General features: G+C 36.8%; 1 protein-coding gene and 1 non-coding gene across 2 annotated transcripts; both read right to left on the reverse strand.

Moving 5' to 3' along the window:
* Positions 1–2,870: 2,870 nt before the first annotated feature.
* Positions 2,871–9,270, reverse strand: LOC117336191 (transcription initiation factor TFIID subunit 8-like). Its single transcript, XM_033896643.1, has 6 exons — positions 9,008–9,270; positions 7,956–8,054; positions 7,582–7,644; positions 5,025–5,149; positions 4,619–4,766; positions 2,871–4,047 (listed from the first exon to the last, which is right to left on the reverse strand). Exons 1-6 carry the CDS (start codon positions 9,144–9,146, stop codon positions 3,812–3,814), a joined length of 810 nt encoding a protein of 269 aa, XP_033752534.1. The 5' UTR covers positions 9,147–9,270; the 3' UTR covers positions 2,871–3,811.
* On the reverse strand, positions 4,281–4,465 carry LOC117336949. The gene has a single exon (XR_004534728.1). It is a non-coding gene; the product is annotated as a U2 spliceosomal RNA (small nuclear RNA).
* Positions 9,271–13,574: the final 4,304 nt, after the last annotated feature.

The following is a 13,574-nucleotide window of genomic DNA, read 5'->3' on the forward strand; positions in this document are numbered from 1 at the left end:
TTCTTGTTTTATTCTGGATCAATTTGTTATTCTATTAAACATCTAACCCACCCCAGGACTCCTGGGCTCATATTCATGGACAAGAAATCTGAGAAAGAAACCGTTTTAGAACTAAATCTAGCTCTGGAGCAATATTGCATTCTGGCTCAAAATTGAAGTGCAAATGGTAAAAGATACATTTAGGATGTATCGATCCTGCTTTTGAATTTATAAATATATGACTAGAGATAAATACACAAATATGTAAGCGTATAACAAAATATTCAGTTAATCACTACAGGATCCAATACAAAATGTCCGCATTGAATTTAATATGCTATATAATGTCTTTGAAATCCAAAGATACATTATAGTATTGTCTGCCTCTTTGGAGTATATTGCAACAAAATTAAAGACTTTAATAGCCATTTGACTAGCTAGGATAACGTAGCTTTGGACAACGGACAGACAATTTTAGATAGATGGTTGTCATCAGAACAGAAGAAAAGAGTAGGCCTGGTATGGAGGGATCAAAATCTGAACAACCTCTAGGTTTATGCTTGTCCTTGGAAGACTAAGGAAGACCTACAACCAAATCAGACTGCTTCTGCACAATATCAAAAGATCACAAGTAGACTATCATCCACAAAATGGCATACACAGACATTGATTTTTAGATTGTCAGGACAAAGTCCAGGGACCTATTGCTCTACTATTGTCATCGTTTGTAGACAGCTTGGTTAAGATTTGCGTTAATACTAATGAGAATACAGCTTAGGTATTTGACGTGTGTTCGTTGTGACAATACCTTTCCATTACTAATAAGGATATAGTTTAGATATTTGATGTGTTCGTTGTGACAATACCTTTCCATTGGTACTACTTTTGATGACCTTTGACCTACTTTGATAATTTCAACCCACTTAGCAAATTAACCCACTTGTCTGCTGACAACTCTTTGATTGTGATTACCTATATACAGATCTATGTCACTGCTGGTGTCCTCGGTTGAGGCCTTACTTTATCGTGTGTATTGACCCCTAGCTCAGTCTACTCTCAGGATATGGGGTCCACAGTGATGATCAGTCAATTATGGGTGTCCAGCTACTTTTGTCCTTCTTCATCCACACCCAGTATGAAGATTTTTCTGCTGCCTTGGCCATCCTCGGCGACGCTGACCTGGTCCTGCTAGCCACTGCCAATGTACAATGCAGATAGCGTTCTCCACACAACAAATTGACTTTTCAGGTGGTGTCGTCAACATTTCACTTTAAGAAGGTTTTCATTTATATCCATTTTTCAAAACGTAAAGGTCCAACTTCAACCAAACTTGGCATGTCACATAGTGGACATCTCGATACACTTTCATTTACCGAATATCACCCAGTACATCTCGTCTGGTGACTCTTGAAACTGGGGATACTGGGAATCTGGACTTCAAAGTTTTGGCTCAGTTTCTTAAAAAGTATAGATGTTATTCCAATCAAACCTTGTAGTATGGACATCTGAATACACCTTACAGATTATATCAATTGTATTTTTTGCTGTATTTCTGGGTTAAAAACCTTAGATTTTGAGAAATTGATATATATATTTCTTTGTTTGCTTTTTCAATTGATTTGCAAAATTATTAGTTTATGGCCTAATCTGAATGAATTCTATAATATATCTGGTGACATGTATCTTCATATCTCTTTTCAGAAAGAGTGATTTTTGGAATTGCATACATTATGTATTTAGGTGAATTTTGAGAATAGGTGATTTGCAAAATTTGATATTTGTTTTGCAACGAATCAATATTTACATATGTTTATAATACAGGGTACTTCCATACAACCAAGTGTTAAGTGGAGGTTTTTGGTTGTTTTTGGAATTTCGTTGAATGTTAAGTTTGCCTACTTGACATTTGGGATAAGACATATAATTACAGTTATTACGTGGTATTCTTGTTGATATGAAGTTGTTTTATTTTTTTATAAAATGACCCTTTGACTCTGATTGACTCTGAATATAGGTCAAGGCCAATTTCTTTTCACAAACTTTGTCCAGGATTCATCATATGAACCTATCTGCAAAATATTGTGCTTCTAGGCCTTTTGGCTAATGAGAAGATGTTAACATGTTTTAACAAATTTGACCTTTGTGACCTTGAATACGGATCAATGTTATTTCTTTTCACAAACTCTGTCGGGTCTCATCCCAGGAAGCTTTCTACCAAAAATATCATAACTCTGTGACTCTTGGTTAAAGAGAAGTTGTTTAAATGGAAAAGTTCATGCTGGACAGACAAATTGAAAGCAGACTCCACGTCACAGTATAACTCTAGTTGCCCGTTTGGCCAGGTGAGCAAAACAAGAGGCCCATAGGCCTTAATAGCCATCCAAGTCCTGAAATATTTTTAGTCTATTTGACCCTTTTAGGCCCCGCCCATCAGCACCTGGGGGTCAATCAGGGCCAAAATGTACATACAATCAAACTGCTATGTCATATTGATAATCTTAATATCATTTAGTTTGTATTATTTCCAATGGCAATGAAACAAATTGTGCTCGAATATGTGATTCCTACTATAAACATTTAAATTGTTTACAGAAGGCATTAAGAATAGGTCAATTAAGATCTTTGTCTCAGGTGACCTAGAAGATGTTCCATAGTAGTTCAAGGCTGAGGACAAGTTAATTAAATCAAGAAATCCTTAGTTTTTGAAGATACAATATTTATTCAATATTGAAATGAAAGTATTGGTTTATAACGGGTCAAGATAAAGGTTATCGTACATCAATTACATCAGTTGAAATTCCTTTAAGTTCAAATCTAACACCAAATAACCAGGGGGGGAAAATTGTAGATCAAGAATAGAAACATTTTGAAGAACCAGTAACCAAGTAAAAAACAGCTATCAGTTCTGAAGGGTATGTTTATTTGAGGATATGTAATCCTTTTGCAACAATTGAAAACACAGCATTCCTTTTTTTTTCTTAGTTAATCTGAGCACCTTCATCTGTTTTTTACACTAATTCATAGTCAATGTAAATATATTCATACTTTATACTGAGCGGCAGACTAGTTCTTACAACATATCAGTAGCAGTTTGTCTTCACTAAAGGGCAAGACAGAAAATCTTGCACCATCAAACTAATGGAGGACGACTCTGTCCATGGTTGGAGAAAATACTAGTTATGCCTTGTACCCAAGCTTGGCAACTGTGTTTTACATGGAACAGAAAATATGTATCTTAATATCCATATGTTGGGAGGGATTAAATTTGTGTCCCCTGTCTGACTTGGGGTATAAATATATTACAATGTATCTCGCACGCGTCAGGAGAACAGACCTCGTATACATCAGTCTGCCTTACATGAGACTATACATATGTATATCCTATCAACATGTTGGAGGGGAAAATTCCCATGTGTCCAATACTGAACAGAAAAATATTTCTTGTTTACACAGGACAATATACATCTCTCCCATATGTTGAGAGAAAAATATCTCATCATACTTATTGCCTGTCTACCATGGAGTAGCAATTAAAATTGTCTGCCTGACAGTCTATCTCAACCAAATGTTTGGGAGAAAATAATCATGTTATCTTCTGTCCAACAAGGAACGGCAGTGCCTCACTCATGTTTGGAGAAAAGCATGTTTACCCAGGTACATGTATTATCTGCCTGATTTTGTCTGGAAGAAAATCTCCTCTGTCTGACTTAAGACAGCTCTATACATGTACATATGTGCTAATGTTGGCCTATCAAACACATCCTGGAGTACACATACACTGATTCAACATCAATATCCACTAATTAAATTTTCATCATAAATGTTCATTTAATCAGCTGGCCATTTTGATTTTCTTCTTTATCCTAGAGAGTTTGACTGGTCGTATATATGGATTGTCAATAGATTCTGCATCCTGAGTGTCACCTTGACCTCCATTCTGTTGGCCTATATCCTGATCTTTGACCTTTTTCTCATCTTCACCATGGGTTGATTCCTGGTCCTCGAGGTCTTGCTCCTTACACAACAGAGCATCTAGATACGGAAGGGGACTGGACTTGACAGCAATCACTGAAACCATTCATTATTCAACAATTAAGTATCATCAGAAATTCAACATTAAACAGGTTTCTTGTGTTCACCACAATGGTACTGAAGAAAGGTTTGTTGATTTAGTGGACCAACACAAAAAATATGTGTTCTAGCTTAATTTTCTGATTCAGTATCTTGTAAAAAAACAATTACACATGGCTTACTTTGATTTTATTTTCAGTCATCTATAGCTCTAATGATTTCAAACAATGATAAAGTAAACATTCTGCCTCTTTATATCCTGTGGCAAAAAATTAATCAAAAAAGCTTATTGACCGAGTATTTCCAAAAATAATCTGATGATATATCGAAGTACCCCAGTGGGGTACGTATCAGATATTAAGCTGAAAAGAACAGATACTACACTTTGATCTTAGCCAAAAGGCCGAGAAGCGATATATTACTCCATCGAACCCATGTCACCTAAATTTACTATTTACATAATACATACATGTAGCTGTTTTGCTTCAGTAAAGATCCTCTAACAAACTTTCCAATGTGCACACTAATCACATTAAGGAAGTCTCGGTCTTCTGATGTCCGTACTTACAAGGATATGCTTCTGTACTGTCTGGAAACAACATCTGTGTCTCGCCTGTTTTGGCAATAAATCGTGTCAAAGCTCGCTCAATATCACGCTTCTGTGAGGCAGCCTTTTCACGCACCAACTGGTACTCTGTTACTGGAGCTTTGTTTGTCTGGTCACAAAATTACAAATTTAATATTTTACAAAACAAAGCATCACAAAAGTTCAATCTAACATATATATAGTTGAATCTACATCTCTAACAAATTCTCTTATTTAATATCTTATTTCAGAAATTCATGGCCAACACTGGCAAAAGAAATCACATTTTTACATTAAGAATTTGCTTTACAGGTCTATATGTTTACTTTTAGATTTCAACACTGCATATCTTTTCTATTTTAACAATCTGTTGAACCAGAAATCTCACCAGTGTTCTGATATAGGTGTGGGAGTCTGGGAAGGCCGGTAAATGGTCAGGAATGTGTGAAGGATGCGAGGGCCTGTCCCCAACTTGTAGTGTCTTCAGGGTGGGTGGGGCAGCAGTATGAGCCGCTGAAACAGAAATCAGTGTACTTCAATAGCTCTGTGTGTTTCATATCCTGAAACATTGGATACAAAAACAAGAGATCCCAGAGGGGTCTTGGCGCCCACCATTGAATGATCTTCATAGGTTCCATGTCAGATTGATCTTTTCTCTACTTTTCCCTTCATTTTACTAATCTGTGCAAATTGAGACATCCCTCCAGTACTTTTCAAACAAGGGAATCCTAGCTATATAAGAAATTTGAGATTTAACGATAATGGCTGTTTGTTTGCCAGGTTGTTTTCAGGACAGACTGGTCCAAAAATGCAATACAAGGGACCAAGGGAACCTACTTATGAAATTTGAGAAAGATCCATTCAGTACTTTGAGAAATAGAGATAACAAACTCCAATTGTCAAAATCCAAGATGGCGGTCTGTCGGCCATATTGTTTTCCAATTGATCTCAAAATGCAATAAGCATAACTAGGCACCAAGGGGAACCTCCATATGAAATTTGAGAAAGATCCCTTCAGTACTTTCTCAGAAATAGCGATAACAAACTTCAATTGTCAAAATCCAAGATGGCTGCCTGTCGGCCATGTTATTTTCAGATTGGTCTCAAAATGCAATATGCAAAACTAGGCACCAAGGGAAACTTACATATGAAATTTGAGAAAGATCCCTTAAATACTTTCTCAGAAATAGTGATAACAAACTTCAATTGTCAAAATCCAAGATGGCTGCCTGTCGGCCATGTTGTTTTCAGATTGGTCTCAAAACGCAATATGCATAACTAGGCACCAAGGGAAACTTACATATGAAATTTCAGAAAGATCCATTCATTACTTTCTCAGAAATAGTGATAACAAACTTCAATTGTCAAAATCCAAGATGGCTGCCTGTCGGCCATGTTGTTTTCTGATTGGTCTCAAAATGCAATATGCATAACTAGGCACCAAGGGAAACCTACATATGAAATTTCAGAAAGATCCATTCAGTACTTTCTCAGAAATAGTGATAACAAACTTAAATTGTCAAAATCCAAGATGGCTGCCTGTCAGCCATGTTGTTTTCTGATTGGTTTCAAAACGCAATATGCATAACTAGGCACCAAGGGAAACTTACATATGAAATTTGAGAAAGATCCCTTAAATACTTTCTCAGAAATAGTGATAACAAACTTCAATTGTCAAAATCCAAGATGGCTGCCTGTCGGCAATGTTGTTTTCAGATTGGTCTCAAAACGCAATATGCATAACTAGGCACCAAGGGAAACTTACATATGAAATTTGAGAAAGATCCCTTAAATACTTTCCCAGAAATAGTGATAACAAACTTCAATTGTCAAAATCCAAGATGGCTGCCTGTCGGCCATGTTGTTTTCAGATTGGTCTCAAAACGCAATATGCATAACTAAGCACCAAGGGAAACCTACATATGAAATTTCAGAAAGATTCATTCAGTACATTCTCAGAAATAGCGATAACAAACTTCAATTGTCGAAATCCAAGATGGCTGCCTGTCGGCCAGGTTGTTTTCGGATTGGTCTCAAAACGCAATATGCATAACTAGGCACCAAGGGAAACCTACATATGAAATTTCAGAAAGATCCATTCAGTACTTTCTCAGAAATAGTGATAATAAACTTCAATTGTCAAAATCCAAGATGGCTGCCTGTCGGCCATGTTGTTTTCCGATTGGTCTCAAATCGCAATATGCATAACTAGGCACCAAGGGGAACCTACATATGAAATTTGAGAAAGATCCCTTCAGTACTTTCTCAAAAATAGCGATAACAAGAATTGTTTACGGACGGACGGACGGACGGAGGGATGGACGGACCACGGACCACGGACGCAGGGCGATTTGAATAGCCACCATCTGATGATGGTGGGCTAAAAATAACCTACTACCATTGTACATGCCATGATTACTAAATAATTATTGGCTAACGAAAAGCTGAAGTTCTAGCTGGTTAATATAATTTGAAAAAATGCTTAAGTGTTCAAAAATGTTGATTCGTAGTAACATTTCCACACAGTACATACCAGGTACAGTCCTATATGTCATAGTAACAAGAGGCCTAATGGACCTGCATCATTTACCTGATTTACAATACAATGCTTGTAACTTGGTGAACTTTGAATCATTTAGTCAAGTTTGATGTTTATTGTGCTGGGTCTGCTGATATTCCACAATGAAATAGCATTTTTCTGAAAAGTAAATCTTTGTAGGAATATATCAGCTTTTTAAAGGTCAAAGTATGAACAGATATTTCTTAGGGGAAGTTACAAGTGATATTAATCAATGAATCAAGATAATTTGGCTTCATCCCAGAAAGAAGATAAATGTCCTCAGTATATCTTACGGTAAAATGAAGTAGTCAACTTGTTACTCTATAAGTGTATTAGACAAGCCAGGGAATGTCAACCGAACAGGTTTATCTACACAAATACTTACGTGGCAAAAAGACACTCTTGGTAAGCCGACGAGCATGTGACTGTATGGATTGCACATTCTGACCTGTCGAAGAAAGAAGTATACACTATACATCTATACTCTGAGATTAAAATAATTTATACAACTTGTAGCAAACATATTTGAGTGAAATACATATTTGCTACTGCAAGTTTCCCAACCCAGGGTGTATAACTTGATAACGAACACAAACATGTTAAAGTGAGTAAAATATCAAAATTTTCTATATGGTAAGATATAAGATTTCTAAGCATATTTTTTTTATCAATTTATACCATTGCATGCACAAACAATCATAGTGCACACACTTTCATATGGAATACAATCAATTAAAATATTCCATAGGCAAACTGTACCCATATCCACTAGTGCCATGAAGACATCTGTCATCATGCCTTCAGATCTTCCGGCCAACTCTGCATAACTTCTGCAACCGCGTCCCAGTTCTGTTAAAACTGTAAATGAGATATATAGATATTCAATTTGAAAACATATTTAAGAAAATACGAAATTTTAACATACAACTCGGTATCAAAGCTGGTAGACTGGCCGCCAGTCTCTAGAATATTAAGATTAGAAATTAAATTGAAGTTTATAATTTTGGTCTAGAGGATTTGTCTGATTCTAGTTTCAAACTAGGGGGAGATAATCTAGTATTAGAATTTAGTAGAGCAATTCTGACAAAAAAGTTAGGGGCTGGTAGCTAGTCTACAAAGCTGGTTACAAACTGCCAAGTAACAATCATGAGTTGTAGACGAGTTTCCTCTGGCCTTGTCATCATGGTGACAGGGCCAGAGGAAACTCAGGCGAACTGAACAGTGTCCATTAAACACCGGCGTTGACCACAGTCCATTTAACACCAGCGTTGACCACTGTTCATTTAACATCGGCGTTGACCAGTGTCCATTTAATACTGACGCTGACCAGTGTTCATTTAACACCGGCGTTGACCAGTGTTCATTTAACATCGGCGTTGACCAGTGTCCATTTAACACTGGCGTTGACCAGTGTCCATTGTTACATGAGTTGATGATATATCCATCCATACAGCTAATCATTCGTTTGTTAGTTGGTTTTTTTTTTACAATGGAAAGAACTTTGGAAGCAGAGTTATCAAATAAACTCAATTAGATGAAGTGGTGAAAACGAGATACAATAAATGCATGGTGGAAAAACAAAAATCTAAAATACACTGTAAAGTTTTACTTGCCCGAGTTTCCTCTGGCCTTGACACCATGTCTGCTATGTTGTCAGGGCCAGAGGAAACTCGGGCTAAAATTACGCGTGACTCACTCCTCTTGTAATTCATGCTCAAACCGCAAGAAAGTATGACTGAGACAACTCGATATCTCCTCATTGCCTACAATTTGGTGTGATAAATATGATATATAATTGTACGCAAACTTACAACTCTGCAGCATTTCTGTAAGTGTTTCCAGAACAGATTCTTCAGCTTTTTCATAGCCGACTTCATAAACGAGAGCGGAAACCGCTACTTTGAGGGCTTTTCGGCGAGAAATATCTCGTGGATCTATACTCGATGCCATCCTTTTGCTGTCTCTGATCAATCCTTATCCATAAAATGTATCAAATCATAGATAATCTCATAAAAGTATACTAGTCATCTGACCACACATCGCATTCAATGGGCGACGCCATCTTGAATAATACATACTTTTAGAGCCAAGTATGGATACAATTTCCGGATTATTTTAAACAATCTGGAAGTCCATTGTAATTTGCTCTGTATTGGATAGATTTTGTGATGCATAGCGATATTTCCGGTCGTTATTCTAGAGATTTCTGATTCAGGTTTGCAATACTTTGATATATATATAAATATATATTGATAATGTGAAATTTACTGGCTACATTTGGGACTGTTAAGTCCATGGTTTAGTAAGCACCTTGTTCAGTACATGAGGTAGGCCTTATTAGGCTAAGCTGAGTGTCTCGTCAAAATAAACTAAAATTCAACTAATATCATGCTTGATTGACAGCTCTATTTTTGTTAAGTGTTTGTGTGGCTTAATTATAAAATATACATTTCATAGAATGTTAAAGACAAAACAAAATCACAATATTACAGCTTCTTCCTCACTCAACAACTCAACCTTTTGTCAGGAATATTGAAGCTATAACCCTAACCACAGGGAAATGTACAAGTTTAGTCTTATATCAAAAAATAGCCAGAATACCTATAGGTATTTCTGGCTATTTTTTAATATAAGGCTATAATCATATCCCTGTGTCCAAACATGAAGGCACTATAGGGTTTGTTGGGAGCCTTGTTCAAATAGCTAGTGTAACAGGAGAGGAGAAAATGTAGCGGCCAGACGGGGGTTCGAACCCGGGACCTCCGAACACTAGCCGGATGCTCTACCAATTGAGCTACCTGATCACCGATGATCGACCCAGTCCAGTGACCCGCTACACACCTCCCTCCTTTTTTTCTAAGTCTTTGCCCTCGAAGACACACGAGACCCTTATACCACCACCGTGGGTATTTTAGTTGGGCACCAATTTTGTAACACTGGAGAGGAGAAAATGTAGTCGTTAGCGGCCAGACCGGGGTTCGAACCCGGGACCTCCAAACACTAGCTGGATGCTCTACCAATTGAGCTACCTGATCACCGATGATCGACCCTGTGAGTCCACTCCCACTACACTAGAATATATAGGTTTCAATAACGAATTTCTGTACCCAGGTATCTATACCTAATGATATTGTTATACAGTTACAATAAGTACACATGTACCACCATCAGTTTATTTTGTTTTAGAACTTTGGAACTGTGAAGGCCTGCTGATCAACATAGGGAAGACCATTGCTGTGAGTCCGACATTTCTTAGGTATCGCAGCTGTACGGGAAAGAAAGATGCATGATATCGATCCACTTTATGGATTCATTGAACTAGCTGAACTTTTGGCCAATAACCTGATCATAAGTTTACCTGATGGTGAGTTCTTGGGTACATCTGAACTAATTCAACTTGATCTACACAACCAGAAGATTGTGACTCTTCTTGATAAAGTGTTTAGTGCATTTTCTCAACTTCAAGATCTCGCTCTGCATACCAGACAGACTGTACTTCCCCCTGATAAAATGTTCTCTGGATTGTTGTCATCGTCGAAAACCCCCAAGACTAGCTCTGCTCATGTTAAGAGCAGAGTCTTGCGTGTTTCCAATTATGGGATAAGACAAGAGATTTTCCCCACATGTATTCAATGGACTGTCTGAACTTTCAAAACTTTTAATTACAATGAGATCCTTGTTGTTTTCCAACGATAGACGACTGAACTTGTCCGACTTATATTTACATTTAAAAGTAGTCCAACAGTCAGATAAGAGGTTATCCCACATGTATTCAATGGACTGTCTGAACTTTCTAAACTTTTAATTACAATAAAATTCTCGTGGGTTTCCAACGTCATGAACTGTCGACTGAACTCGTCCAACCTGTTCTGCAGTCTTATCAATAAGATGTGAGGTTTACTCTAGTGTGTTTGTTGGACTGTCTGAACATGTAGCTAAACTTTTATTATCTAATGACAATGAAATGGAAGTTTTCTCCAATCATAACTATATATATTTTTTTTTTTTTTTATTCAATTTTTTGTTGTCACATTCAAAATATACATTATGTATAATATATATTGATAGTAATAGTAATAGTATATTTATACCTGCATTAGAAAAATGGCATATTGTACATCTATGCAATACATTATAAAGTCAGTTGACTCTACAATTAACACTCAGCATGGGCAACAAGCACTGTTCTGGACCTTCATTATAAGTGGACCGACTGAATTTTCCAAACTCGGCCAGGACTTCAATCAGATTGTGGTTTCCTGGCCCTGATGTACTGTATTCATGTATATTGTACAACTACTGTAGTGATGCCAAATGATTTCCTTGAGATTTGTGGATGAATATAACCTTGAATGATTTTTTCATATACATGTATGTCAAAATCTGCTGAGATTAATTTAATTTGATGGATGCATGTACAATGTATGTTTCAAGGAAGGTCAGAGATCAATAGTTGTTATTTTCCAAAACATTTGTAGATGTTTTCAGAATCAAATATATCGACTGTGCTATAAGGGAAGTCCTGAATATTAATGAATGTTATAAAAGGGGCTAATTTATTTGACATTAATGTTTTCACAGATCAGGGGATCAACATTGTATAAAAACATATGATCAGATTATTTTTCATTAATATGGCATACCTGGTGAATAATTATATAAAATGATCTGTCACATACTTAACTTTCCAAATTGGTGAGGGCTGTTTAAGAAGACATTTTTTTTTGTGGTTTTATCAACAAAATTTGTATAATAATACTGAGGTCAAATTAAAACATTTCCATAGTTTGACAGGTGTTTTATTTATTTCTACCTCTCTTTCAATAGGTGGTGGAGGCTGTTCAAATCTCCTTTCGTCCATAGTCTGTTATCTATCAATCTCCAAACAATTTTCGTGATCATTTATCCATGTCACACAATTTTTGTGATCATTTATCATTTAATGATTTTTAGCCCACCATCATCAGATGGTGGGCTTTTCAAATCGCCCTGCGTCCGTGGTCCGTGGTCCGTCCGTCCGTCCCTCCATCCGTCCCTCCGTCCGTAAACAATTCTTGTTATCGCTATTTCTCAGAAAGTACTGAAGGAATCTTTCTCAAATTTCATATGTAGGTTCCCCTTGGTGCCTAGTTATGCATATTGCGTTTTGAGACCAATCGGATAACAACATGGCCGACAGGCAGCCATCTTGGATTTTGACAATTGAAGTTCGTTATCGCTATTTCTGAGAAAGTACTGAAGGGAACTTTCTCAAATTTCATATGTAGGTTCCCCTTGGTGCCTAGTTATGCATATTTCGATTTGAGACAAATCGGAAAACAACATGGCCGACAGGCAGCCATCTTGGATTTTGACAATTGAAGTTTGTTATCACTATTTCTGAGAAAATACTGAATGGATCTTTCTGAAATTTCAAATATAGGTTTCCCTTGGTGCCTAGTTATGCATATTGCGTTTTGAGACCAATCCGAAAACAACAAGGCCGACAGGCAGCCATCTTGGATTTTGACAATTGAAGTTTGTTATCGCTATTTCTGAGAATGTACTGAAGGGATCTTTCTGAAATTTCATATGTAGGTTTCCCTTGGTGCCTAGTTATGCATATTGCGTTTTGAGACCAATCTGAAAACAACATGGCCGACAGGTAGCCATCTTGGATTTTGACAATTGAAGTTTGTTATCACTATTTCTGAGAAAGTATTTAAGGGATCTTTCTCATTTCATATATAAGTTTCCATTGGTGCCTAGTTATGCATATTGCGTTTTGAGACCAATCGGAAAACAACATGGCCGACAGGCAGCCATCTTGGATTTTGACAATTGAAGTTTGTTATTACTATTTCTGAGAAAGTATTTAAGGGATCTTTCTCAAATTTCATATGTAAGTTTCCCTTGGTGCCTAGTTATGCATATTTCATTTCGAGACCAATGTGAAAATAACATGGCCGACAGGCAGCCATCTTGGAATTTGACAATTGAAGTTTGTTATCACTATTTCTGAGAAAGTAATGAATGGATCTTTCTGAAATTTCATATGTAAGTTTCCCTTGGTGCCTAGTTATGCATATTGCGTTTTGAGACCAATTTGAAAACAACATGGCCGACAGGTAGCCATCTTGGATTTTGACAATTGAAGTTTGTTATCACTATTTCTGAGAAAGTATTTAAGGGATCTTTCTCAAATTTCATATGTAAGTTTCCCTTGGTGCCTAGTTATGCATATTGCATTTTGAGACCAATCTGAAAATAACATGGCCGACAGGCAGCCATCTTGGATTTTGACAATTGAAGTTTGTTATCGCTATTTCTGAGAAAGTACTGAAGGGATCTTTCTCAAATGTCATATGTAGGTTCCCCTTGCTGCCTCGTTATGCTTAT

Source organism: Pecten maximus, chromosome 10 (genome assembly GCF_902652985.1).
Source record: "Pecten maximus chromosome 10, xPecMax1.1, whole genome shotgun sequence".
NCBI classification, from domain to species: domain Eukaryota; kingdom Metazoa; phylum Mollusca; class Bivalvia; order Pectinida; family Pectinidae; genus Pecten; species Pecten maximus.

Excerpts from the sequence above, each read along its gene's own strand:
- LOC117336191 (XM_033896643.1), bottom strand. The coding sequence starts at position 9,146 with ATGGCATCGAGTATAGATCCACGAGATATTTCTCGCCGAAAAGCCCTC. Across the intron at positions 5,150-7,581 it reads CAAGAGTGTCTTTTTGCCAC|CGGCTCATACTGCTGCCCCA; the intron begins GTAAGTATTTGT and ends TTTCTGTTTCAG. Across the intron at positions 4,767-5,024 it reads ACACCTATATCAGAACACTG|ACAAACAAAGCTCCAGTAAC; the intron begins GTGAGATTTCTG and ends TTTTGTGACCAG.